This window comes from Ctenocephalides felis, unplaced genomic scaffold, assembly GCF_003426905.1.
Source record: "Ctenocephalides felis isolate EL2017-DRISC unplaced genomic scaffold, ASM342690v1 CF-g0.4_SCAFFOLD_01170, whole genome shotgun sequence".
NCBI lineage: Eukaryota > Metazoa > Arthropoda > Insecta > Siphonaptera > Pulicidae > Ctenocephalides > Ctenocephalides felis.
In genome coordinates this window covers 4,813,562-4,825,533 of record NW_020537324.1, presented here as the reverse complement: position 1 = coordinate 4,825,533, position 11,972 = coordinate 4,813,562, and the positions used below count along the sequence as shown (strand labels likewise).

Sequence of the window (11,972 nt, the reverse complement as noted above, 5' to 3'; positions counted from 1 at the left end):
AATTAATGCCTAATAATAAAACCAAATATTTTAATTTTTCTTATGTATGGAATAGTTCCTATTTAGTTTGAATATTATATTACAATAATCATAATATCAGTTTAATCATTAATGTTAGCCCAAAAATATTTTATTTGCTCCATTTAGAATTAATGACTCTAATTAATGTAACTATTAATTGCGTCTAGTCAAGGTATATTTTAAGATTAAAATAACAGAAGATTTTATTTCACTTCTAAGATTATATCAAATAACGGTTGTTTTATAATAACGTCGGCCACGAATTTATAAATTTTGCAGACATTACCAGGTACAGATTCGGCTAAAATTTTCAAATAAAAATAATTATGTCTCGTCATATTGGATTTACCTATGTATCACGGTACTTTATATCGTCTATAAGAAAACCCTTTAAATACATTTTATTTACTCATGTTTGTTCTCTTATAAAATAAACCCGTTTGATTCCGCGAATTATTACCTAAATGTCAGGTACTTTTGTGACATTATCCGAGTAATATTTGATATTTACTATCCTGTTACATTAATACCTATTGTGTTATATAAATAATTTGCATTATGTTTACCACAGTTTATACAAACTTTTTGTAGACACAAACATTACGGTAAATTTTAATCACAATTCCACGAATCCTATAGAAATTTGTCTAACTTTTATCATAGACTACCTAGAATTTGATACTACGTAGTAATAATCCCTTTTATATTGTACCCACTACCCAATATTAGCAGATGTATTATTAGAAACGCGTATGACTATAATTTATTGTTAATATTACCGGCTGCAGATTTAATAATCCATCGAGGCAGAAAAACCCTTTTATCATCAGGGATAATGGCTATTGTTACTTTTTCAATATTTATTTCAAAGTCAAGATATTATAAGACGCCGATCGTGAGTAATCCTTTTAATTGTTAAACATTTCTAAGAAACTACGGACTTACGCTACGATGTACTTTTGCTTTGTTCGTAATCGTCTTTGTGTAAGAAGATATTGGAAATCTAAAAAGATGATTAGAGGAATTATTGATACAATTAGTATAAAAAATAATAAAGGATTAAAAGCACGCTTTGAAAGTTACACATTATGTTTGGATTATGAATCGTTAAAAGTGCTTGCAAAATTTGTTCTGCTGAAACTGATCAAAACTGATTCATAGAAATTTCTAAGCTTTTGTTGATTATGAATAAAATCAATTAAATTACCATTTGTCTAATACGATTTTTTTTTAAAATTCTTATCCATAGTCAATATTGACCCTTACAATATTGTTCATCTTTTTTATTTCAACATATATTTTACAACTGTCCTTAGTGGATATGTAACAAATATAATCAATAAATGAAAATGTGAAGAAATTAACAGTATTGCTTTTACTTTAAATAAAAAATACAATTGAAAGTAAAACTAAAAAATAGATTCAAAATTATTTTTTTCTTGATGTGATTAAATTTGTTTTTAGGAAGTTAACAGCCAAAAAATGTTGAGCTAACTTATAGGGGTTTTTATTGAGTAAAATAAAATCTTATAGTTTTAATTTAGTTAAATCTTATTTATTAGCAAACTTATATATAATTTAGCACCATGTATATTATATGATTTACATGGTGCAACAAACATCTCGTATATAAATTTTAATTATTTTCTTTAAGATTTTGTTCGAATTTGACCAGTTTTTGGAACACATGTTATTGGTTTGATCTGAAAATTTGATGTGAAGTATTTTGTAGTAGTAAATTATTTAATTTACAGCTGAAAATTGGTTCTTCAAACTTTGACAATCGATCATATTTCTTAGTACTTTAAAAATAATTTAATAATTTTTATTATATTTATTAGATGTTCATTAAGGAAAGTTCTAAAAAATTTAGTAAAATTAATGATCTTTTCAATTTAAGCAATTCGAGGTTTTGATATTTCTATCAATAGTGGTAGAAATATATACTTTTTATTATAGTAGTTTAAAAATGTTGATTATTCTACTAATTACCAATTTTACATACACGCAATTTTTCCACATTAGCCAACTCCATCCTATGATTTACAATCGGCAATAAAGCAATAAAAACTTAATCCAAACAAGAGGGCATAATGTTTTGAAAAAGTCTTTGCAAATCTCCCATTCTGGTAACAAATTAAAAAGATTTTGAAGCCACACGGTTCCATATTATTGGTTGCTGATGGCGGTTTTATGCGTAAATTTTGCCACTACTCAACATAGAGAGACACAGTTGGATGTTAAAGGCTTATATTTACAAATTTTGGGGTTTCGCAGTTGTTAGAGGACAGATTAGCGAGTTTTAATCCTCGTGCATTCTATTTTATTGTAATGCCATTATACCGCTAAACCATATCACACGAACACACAGGTGGCCCCGAAATTGTCGGTGTATGGAACCACTGTTTATGTAAGAGGAAAATTGACAAATCTGGTCGAAAGCAATAAAAATGCTTTTGCAGTGATGGTAATAATTGACTAGAGAAAGGATTTAAATTTTTAAGTTTTTGCAAATAATTTGGTTTGATCCAATCTTAGAGAAATACCAGCTTCTATAGATAGCATGAATTGATAGAACTCTCTATGTTTTGGATATCCATTATTTTTTAAAACCAGATGCGTTATAGCATATGATGAAAAACACATTTGTTTTAGAAATAAGAATTTTGTACTCAATTATATTCATGACTATACATTTCTGATAAATACATACATATTACAGTAAAATAGCCATATAATTTTGTAATGTTGCAATGTGGTATAAAACTAGGTATGTTATCAAATTTGGTAAATGCACAGTTTTTTCGAAAATAAGTATTTGTATGTTTCTTTCAATTTCTGTCTGACCATCAATGATATTACAAAATCTTTTTCTATTAATCCCCGAATCGAAACAGTTACAACGCATCAAACTGGCGACCGCAAAATGTGCAAATACTCTCGCGCTTTCCATGAAAACAACAATAAAATCATATAACGTTATAATAACAACAATAAATCGAATTTTGTTCACCTCGAACGGTAGCCGGCAATGTAATTGTTAATATTGTGCCCGCGGACAATGCGTTTATTGCCACTGGATTAGTAAGGGCTAAGGCGATCGAAAGCGTTTAAGCTGGTTACATAATCGCTTCTTGCGAATGTATGCAAGATCCGATATCGAGTTAATTTAATTTGGGGAATTATTTTCGAACGGTTTTTTCCCCTTTGGTCATCTTTAAAGTAAACACTGAGGACGAGTTTTGAAATTTACAACACCAAATATTATCTCTGTGAAAAATTGCTTAAACCGAACATAGTTAGATTTTTCTAAAATATACTAAAATTCGTTGAAGAATGTATCGTATTTGTAATATAACAGTTTTTTTGTTAAATATAGTATTTATTTTTAAAATATAATTTATCAAAATAATTTTAATAATTTAGTTTAAGTTTTTATGTTTTTGTATTTTTAACTTATTTTTCAAAATTTAGGGTTCGGCACAATGTCCTTAAATTAACGGTACCTATTGTTATAGGTATAATATTTTACTACGATTGATGATTCAGGTATAATAATAAGGTACCAGGCAAATAATAGGCATTCGAACAACAAAGCCCTGATTATTATTAATGATTTTAATAGAAAATTTGCAAATATTTAAAATCAAATAATCATATAGGTAAATTCACTATGTTGCAAAATTTTATATATTTTATTTATATTAATGTGGCGATTGATTCAGGTATAATATTAAAATAGCGGGAAAATAGTATTTATTTGAACAAATAAGCTTATCATTTATGATTATTTTTAATAGAAAATTTGAAATTATTTAGAATTTTGTTAAATAATCATATGTGTAAATTAACTATGCTGCAAAATGTTCTAATTTTATTTACATTAGGGTATATTCTAGTCTAAGGGCATGAATATTTTGCGAAGTTTGAAAGGTAATATAAAAAATAAATAAATAATAAAAATAGCTATATAATTTTAATTGTAGAAGGTGGTGAAGTGAGGGATCTCATAAAATTAACACTGAAAAAGAAAAAAATTATCATTTGAACAGCTATATCTCCAAAAATATTTAAAATTTTGAAATATTTTCTTGTACACATATTCTAGAGTAAATGAACTTTGAAAATATCAAAAATAAAATTAAAATTTTTAGGTCAGAATACACCCTAAGTTGGTTTTTCATGAATTTTGGATTTTCTGATGATTTCTCAATGATCTACAGTTTTCGTGGTCAGATTCTTGTAGTATTTTTGTGAGATGAATATAATTTATTACTCTTGATAGACGACAGATATTTACATATACGTTAACGCAAAAGGGTCCTAATGATAAATCAAGCAACCCGTTCTCTATAAAGACATTATTTAGCATCTAAAATCCATTAACAAATGATCCCGTGCGACGAACACGCCGCCATTTAGTCACGATCACTCCAGTTAGCAAATGGCCGATTAACCGCGCAAACAAATAATACAAATTTGAATAAATTCGCGCATTATCAGACGCCATTAAGCGAGAAATGTGTGAGCGCCACACCCTAGGATAGAGCATAAATCATACCATAACAAAGCACAAATATTTATAAATGTTATTTTTTTCCACGCGATCTGTAATGTACACACATGTGTATCGGCCACCGCACCGGTGCGTTTATTATTCCGATTTGGCAGGATCCCTCCCCTATTTAGCGCGTATGAAACGCAACCCCTCTGACGCACCCTGGATCGGAGGAAAACGCGCGCAACGAATTTGTATGTATTATTGTACCAACATATGAAAATACAAATCCTTCAGTCGAAAAATATGTGTAGCAGAATGCCTGTATCGAGCTTTGTTCTGCTCGCAGCATCGCTATGGCATCGAGCTCTTTCTCTCGTTTAGTATTTACGATGTACATCGGCAAACATTTACACTGCGCAGCTTGTTTGTTTGATATAAACATCCAAACAAAACCGGCCCATAGGCCTGCTCTCTCGCGCTCGTAGCCGGTTCGACCGTATGAGCAGGACGTAGCCTCAGCGTAGGCCACACCTCGCCGTCTACGGTTGGCCCGGTGCGTTTTTGTATCGCAGTCGGCGCAGGAGGCGTTACTTTCACGGAAACTATAAATGCGCTGCGGACTGGCGTAAATCAAGTTAGTTCTACTTTATCTATCGAAGCGAGCATGTCGTCTTAAGTGTTATTACGTTAGCGGTGAATTTGTTTTTGGATTATTGATTGGTCGGGAGTATTGTGTGTAGATTTTGTACTTGAACTGTTTTATATATGTCGTGCATTATTAAAACTGAAGAAGAAACAACGATGGTGAACGCTGAGAGTTGTGTTAACCATCCAGTGACGGTGAATGCGCCCAGACGCGATATGGATTTCAAATCAAGCTTTAGCATTAGTTCCATATTACCGGAGACCGTACGTGATAGTTCGAGTCCCGTCAGTTCATCGGCTTCAATATTTAAGTGTGAAGATTTGTCCGATAATGAATCTGATCTGGATGTGACTGGTGGTGCTTCGCCACTTGATTGCAGTTCATCCCGCACAAACGACGAAAGCGAAAACAACACAACCACCGACGGCAAACCTGCCGCGACAAAAGGCAATGAAAAACCACCTTACAGTTATAATGCTTTAATTATGATGGCAATCCGACAATCGCAAGAAAAACGATTGACTTTAAATGGAATCTATGAGTATATTATGCGAAATTTTCCGTATTATCGTGACAACAAGCAAGGTTGGCAGAATTCGATAAGACATAATTTGTCTTTGAACAAATGTTTTGTGAAAGTACCAAGACATTACGATGATCCCGGCAAAGGCAACTACTGGATGTTGGACCCATCATCCGAAGATGTATTCATTGGAGGAAGCACCGGTAAATTGCGCAGACGTTCAACTGCCGCAAGCAGAAGTCGATTGGCAGCTTTCAAAAGATCGCTGGTTTTATCGCCGGCGGGACACATGCCAGGATATTCACCGTACGCACATCCAGCGTACATGTACAGTCATCCCGCTTTATTAGCTTCAGTGTATTCGAGGTATAACCCATATCTACCAATGGTTTTACCGAAAAATCCGATGGTACCACCACAAACGCATATGCCTCCAAATCCCGCCGCTATGCCTCCAGCAGCAAATCATGGATTCAGCATGGAGCGATTGTTAGCTGAACAACCTGTGAGGCAACAAATGTTACCAGTAGGAGCACACCCGCAATATCAAGATTTCTACCAAAGGCTATTGCTGCAGCAGCAATTGCAACTTACCGCTGGTTTGTTGCCGAACTCTCCAGTTGGCGGACCAATTTCGCCTCCACATGCCTCCAACCCGCCGCCACATCAAATGTTCAAGCCGATTACTGTTGTGACGCGGCATAGTTGAAATCTGGACGATATTTGTCAAGCTGTGTGATCGTACTGATATTTTAGTTTTCTTTGACTGTGATCATGATATTTTTATTAGATAAACATTATAGAAGTATCATCATATGTGTGCCTCAATGTAGCATGTTTTTACGATTCCAAATATTTGATTTTGTATGCAACCTGCAAATATTTTTATTTGTAAATGTGTGAACAAGACATATCAGTTTGTTAAAATCTTGTAAATAATATTGCATGGTGCATCTGTGCAATGCACTACTTTATTTATTCTCAAATGTAAATAAAATCACATTGTAAATAATAATAAATGTAAAAATCTAATTGTACATAAAATTGTAAATATGTATAGCTGAATCAAAAATTAATTATATATAAATAATTTAAAGAGATTGAAAATTATCAAAAGAAAATATACGAATAATTCAAATTTATATATGCATTTTATTGATTACTATGTTTGGTATATTTGATTTTATTTCAGGTTTTTTTTTCAATCAATATATTTTAATATTTTTTCAAATAATTTAGCAAATACTTGCATATGCATTCCATTCTTTTCTTTACAAATAAATTAATGCTGCATTTAATCACAAGAATTTAATTATTCAATTTGAATAATTAGTCTTATTTGCATGTAATATTTTTTGTGGAAAATCGATAAGCAAAAATTTTGTTTGCATACTTCTTGCAGTTTATGAGTTGAAACCAAGTTAAAATATTTTTCTTTATATATTCTGCTTTATTTTATGAATACATTTAGTATTGAAATAATAATTACTACTACGTTAACTACTTTAATTATTTTAGCAATTAAAATATATACATGAATATTTCATGCAAATGACTGTCAAATTATTCAGAAAAATGAATATAAATGCAGAATAATATTTGTTTGCAGAGAAAAGGAGGAAATTTATCAGTTAGTTTCTGCTAAATTATTTAAAAAAAATAGTAAATTTTGATTTGATCCTGAAATCTAATATTTTAATATTAGTTTGTTTAGCGAGCTAATGAAAAATTCCAATATTAGGTTGTTTAGTGATGGTTTTTAAAAATCTATATTGGTTATTTAAAAACTATTTTCTTAATGCAGGTTATTTATTTACTAAATCAATGCTTTGATAAAATTCTAACAACTTCATTGAAACAATTCTAATTTAAGTACGTTGCTCTATTACGTGCCTTCTGTAATGTTTTGTATAATAATAATAGTACATGCAATATAATGTGCAATGATGGAAAACAATTTTATAAATGGTGGATGGAATCATTGGATTTCTTAGCGAAATCTATAATAATAAAAAAAATGTTAGGGGTAGTAAAAATGATTTGGTTGAAAATTCTTTGAATCTTTCCAAATGGGGCAAATTTTGCGGGAATATATTTTTAAACGATATTTGCTGCGTTTGCAAAGTGGTAGTTCGTGCACTTAGTCAATTCCAGTAAAATTTAAATTAGAATTAAATTTATAATTTGAAAATTATCTTGGATAACTGTCATAAGAAAGATGCTAAAAGTGGCGATTTCATTTTCTTTTTGCCAAATGGTGCAAAATGGCGCAATCGGCTTATACAAACATATTTTGAGGTGATGATTAAAAAAGTTCTCCAATCGATGCCTTTGATCCTGGGCTTCAATAATTTGCAGATTTTTTATATAAACACTAGCAATGATCAGTATGTTAAATGTTCAATACAGAATTTTGACGCAAATTACGAATATATAACAATATTTAAATCTTTTCGGAACTACATCGCAATCGTTTTACTATAATTCCACTTCTAGAAAATTCTTCGAAGACATTTGCTGCGGTTCGCATTACGGTCAACCGTCGCTCTAACCCTGAAACGTGGCCAAAACGGCCGTTTACTGTTACAGATTTTGCCATTAAAGATGAACAAATTCATTTCTAAACAATTACCAGAAAAACCGATGTAATTACGGTCTCGTGAAGGACTTTTCGTGTGCCAGCGATTCATCTGATGCCACGGCGGACGCACATTCGTTTCCAATTCATTTTATAAGTGATATATAACGGGGGTGCAGTAAAATAATAAAGCGATAAAATTTTCACTTTCCTGATGTCGAATATTATGGAGAATGGCCCAGGCACGAACTAGGTAGTAATAGACTCTTTTTTGAAATATAACTTACTTTGCATCTTGTACCTACCTTGTCCAAGTAATAATAAATTGAATGTTTTAGTATACTCGTCAAGAAGAATTGTCAGAATTTTATTTATTGACGAGTACATTTGTCATGCGTATAAAACTTTGACCATAGGCTATTTTGTTAGTTATTTTTTAAATAAAAAATATTCTTAATTTTTAATCAGAATATTTTGAGGCTTCGCCGATTTACTGCAAAACAAAATCTTACCTCGATTCTGGCAACATACGATCTGTGCGCACAGTTCAATGAGGTTATATTAATTTTAATATAATCAGCACCATTTCTTTTATTTTTTCTTATCTAGGTCTTGAATTAATAATTGATGTATTGAAATATTAAATTCAATAATCTTTTACCTTCGGCCCTGAAGTCGGAATTTCTCGGCGCACGGGCGGCGCGCGTTCCCAGAAATATTACATTTGTCCACTTTTATTATTTGTTGCTATTGACTTTAAGAACGAGGACATACTGGCAAAGCAATTTGTTGGGCTATCGTAAAATAATAATAATTATAATAAAAATTTATAATTTATTTTGTATGTCTAATATTTTGTGTGATTATTGGGGTTGTTCGCCTGTTAAAAGCCTTTTTATTGTGCTTTCGTCCTTTGCCAACGCTCGTGGCATTGCCCGTTTGTCGTGTGTGGAATTTGATGGTTTTATAGAACCAAATTTAAACGACGAATAAACACTTAATGGCGTTGTCATTAATATTTTACAATATTTTTTTTATGTATTCTTGTAACCGATCGTTTATTTTTTATTTGACTGTTAATTTGTTCGTCCACGCAGTTAATGAACGGAATACACGAATCGGGCGGAGATATCAATGGTAATTTACTGTGTTATCTGTAAAAATATTTAACATTTTGAATAGTTATTTAAGCAAATAAATGCAATATACCCTTTGGTATTATTTTGGATATTTAGCTTAAATGCACATAATTTTCAAACTAGATTTTCTCATTATGGCTACAGTCAGTCTTGTCACCTCACATCGGGTGATTGACGTTGAGTTCTGGGTCACCCTGTATATAAATAATTTATTATCAGTGTCCAGAACATTTAATATCCAATGCATATATTTATATTTTTAATGCCAATACCTACATTTTTATATATCAATTTCAATTTCAATTAAAATTCGTTTCTCTCCTTGCATTTGGTAGTAGTAATCCACTTAATTGCCATGGCTTCTCTTTACTCTAACGACTGTGAATAATTTTTATTATTATCAAGTAGGTTTAATCCGCATTATTTTTATGGTCTTGATTACTGCAAATGCTTGAAGATAAAGCAATCTGTTAGGGCTACATTCGTTCATTGAGAGTTTCAATGTATGTAGTTACGCTTTCATTCATTAATTATCTTCATAGTGGCTCGTTTAATGAACGCACGGACTTGGGCAGGAATTCTAAGGCTCTTTGTACACTTGATCAGGAGAAAAGATAGCCAAGATTATAAAAAAATCTGTTGAAAAAATTATTAAACCCAGAAACATACTACTATTTTTTTAATAAAAATTTATCAAATGGATATCTTGAAGATTTTTACAAAACAATGTTGCTATATCATTCTCAAAAGCGAACTGAGTTTAATTTTTGAAAATGATATTTTTTCAAATTATATGTTTTGCTTGCTTTGATTTAGTGATTGGTGACACTAGCAAGTACTGAAAACGTATAAATAGAGAAGTGAAAATTAATTTGACGTTTTTTATTTGACCAAAACCTGCTTCTAGGTATGAAACTAATAAAGTAAAACTAAAACTTTTATTTGGAATTGGCATATTGCACATTTAAATATGTTGTTTACAACCTGCTATAACTTTATATGTCTATATAACTACCGATACGAAAATTGCCTACAATTATTCCAAAATTCAGTTGAAAATTTTTCAAAGAAGAAGCTAAATATTTGGTGCTTTATTGGGCGCAATTTAAATTTTATTTTCTAAACAGAAATTTGATGGTTATATTTATTTATTTATATGCTCACTTATTCAAGAGCAAATGTGATCGATAATATTTATTAAAACATTAAAGAAATAATATTTAATTTGTTAATGTGAAATTTGTTAATGTAAAATTTAATTTGTTCTGAAACTTCAAATTTCATTATTGTTTCAGGCTTTCGTTAAATAATTTTGTCTTTATATTTTCTGATATTTTAAAAAATTTTTCACTTACAACTTTAACAACTAGACTTTATTCGATTAAATTACATTTTTATATGAACAATATCGTACTCGTGTGAATGGCTAAACTTCGAATCAATCATCATTTACATATGGCCCTCGTCTGAAATCGTGTGAAAGAGGCGTTAAATAAGAGATTAGTGAACTAATTTTCGGCGTATAAATCTTCCAGCTCAAACATGAAGATGGGTTTAACAGCTTTTTTTCTTTCTTGAAGATTTCGAGTTAATAATCACTTCACAAATTAGTTAATACTTTGATGACAGTTTTGATGTAAAGGGTGTTTTTGAAATGATTTACAAGGCATAGAGCATATGGGCGTAATTTTTTAAAGACTAGGATGAATAGAATTACATATGCTAAACTATTGACATGATAATTGATTTTATATGCTCATTACTAATTTGTTATTTATATTTTACACTTTGTGAAAATTCCTTATCCTGCTAGTCATATTAAACTTTTTTTGTGATCAATAATTTGGATTGTTGTTTGAACCTCTATTTCACGATAATGCCAATTAGGCAGTATCTAGGAAAACTTAACTGAGTTCAAGTACAAATCTATCAATGCCAATAAATGAAACTCATTTTTTGTCATCTTATTTACTTCAAAGGAATTTGTGCAACTGGGTCGACAACAATTCTATAAATTAAGTTTGTTTTAGTTTCTTAAGATCGCTTGTTTTCATCAAATATTGTGTTCGATTCGATTGAGACTTAAATTAGATCTAGGTCATGTGGGTAATTTAATTGATTGTCATCACTGGTAATGGTTTTAATTAATTAGTACAAAAATTTGATTGTACATTATTTATAAAAATATACACATGCACTATAGATCTTTACATGAAAATTTCTACAAACAAATCATCTTACATATACTCACCTGGATAGTTATAGATTAATTCTTTGAAGAAGAAATGCGTAAATAGCTAAATAGAATAAGCCAAATATATTTTTATAAATCACGTGAATATCAATGAAATTAATGTTAAAAAAAGTGACTAAACTCTTCATTTAATAAAATCGAAAATTACCTCTAGATACACTTACAAAGGGAACCTTTGGTTCACTTTTATGGGATTTTTATGAGACTTTACGTGGTAATCAGATTGATAGTCAAAACTAACCCTTTGAAATATTATAGGCCTAGGATAAGTGGTTTAATTTGAAAATTAATTAAAGTTTATAAAAATAGG

At 30.4% G+C, this 11,972-nt stretch overlaps 1 protein-coding gene across 1 annotated transcript; it reads left to right on the top strand.

The window, feature by feature from the left end:
- Window positions 1-5,180: 5,180 nt before the first annotated feature.
- On the top strand, window positions 5,181-6,558 carry LOC113366755 (fork head domain transcription factor slp2-like). The gene has a single exon (XM_026608411.1). It carries the CDS (start codon window positions 5,288-5,290, stop codon window positions 6,398-6,400), a length of 1,113 nt encoding a protein of 370 aa, XP_026464196.1. The 5' UTR covers window positions 5,181-5,287; the 3' UTR covers window positions 6,401-6,558.
- Window positions 6,559-11,972: the final 5,414 nt, after the last annotated feature.

Excerpts from the sequence above, each read along its gene's own strand:
- LOC113366755 (XM_026608411.1), top strand. The coding sequence starts at position 5,288 with ATGTCGTGCATTATTAAAACTGAAGAAGAAACAACGATGGTGAACGCT.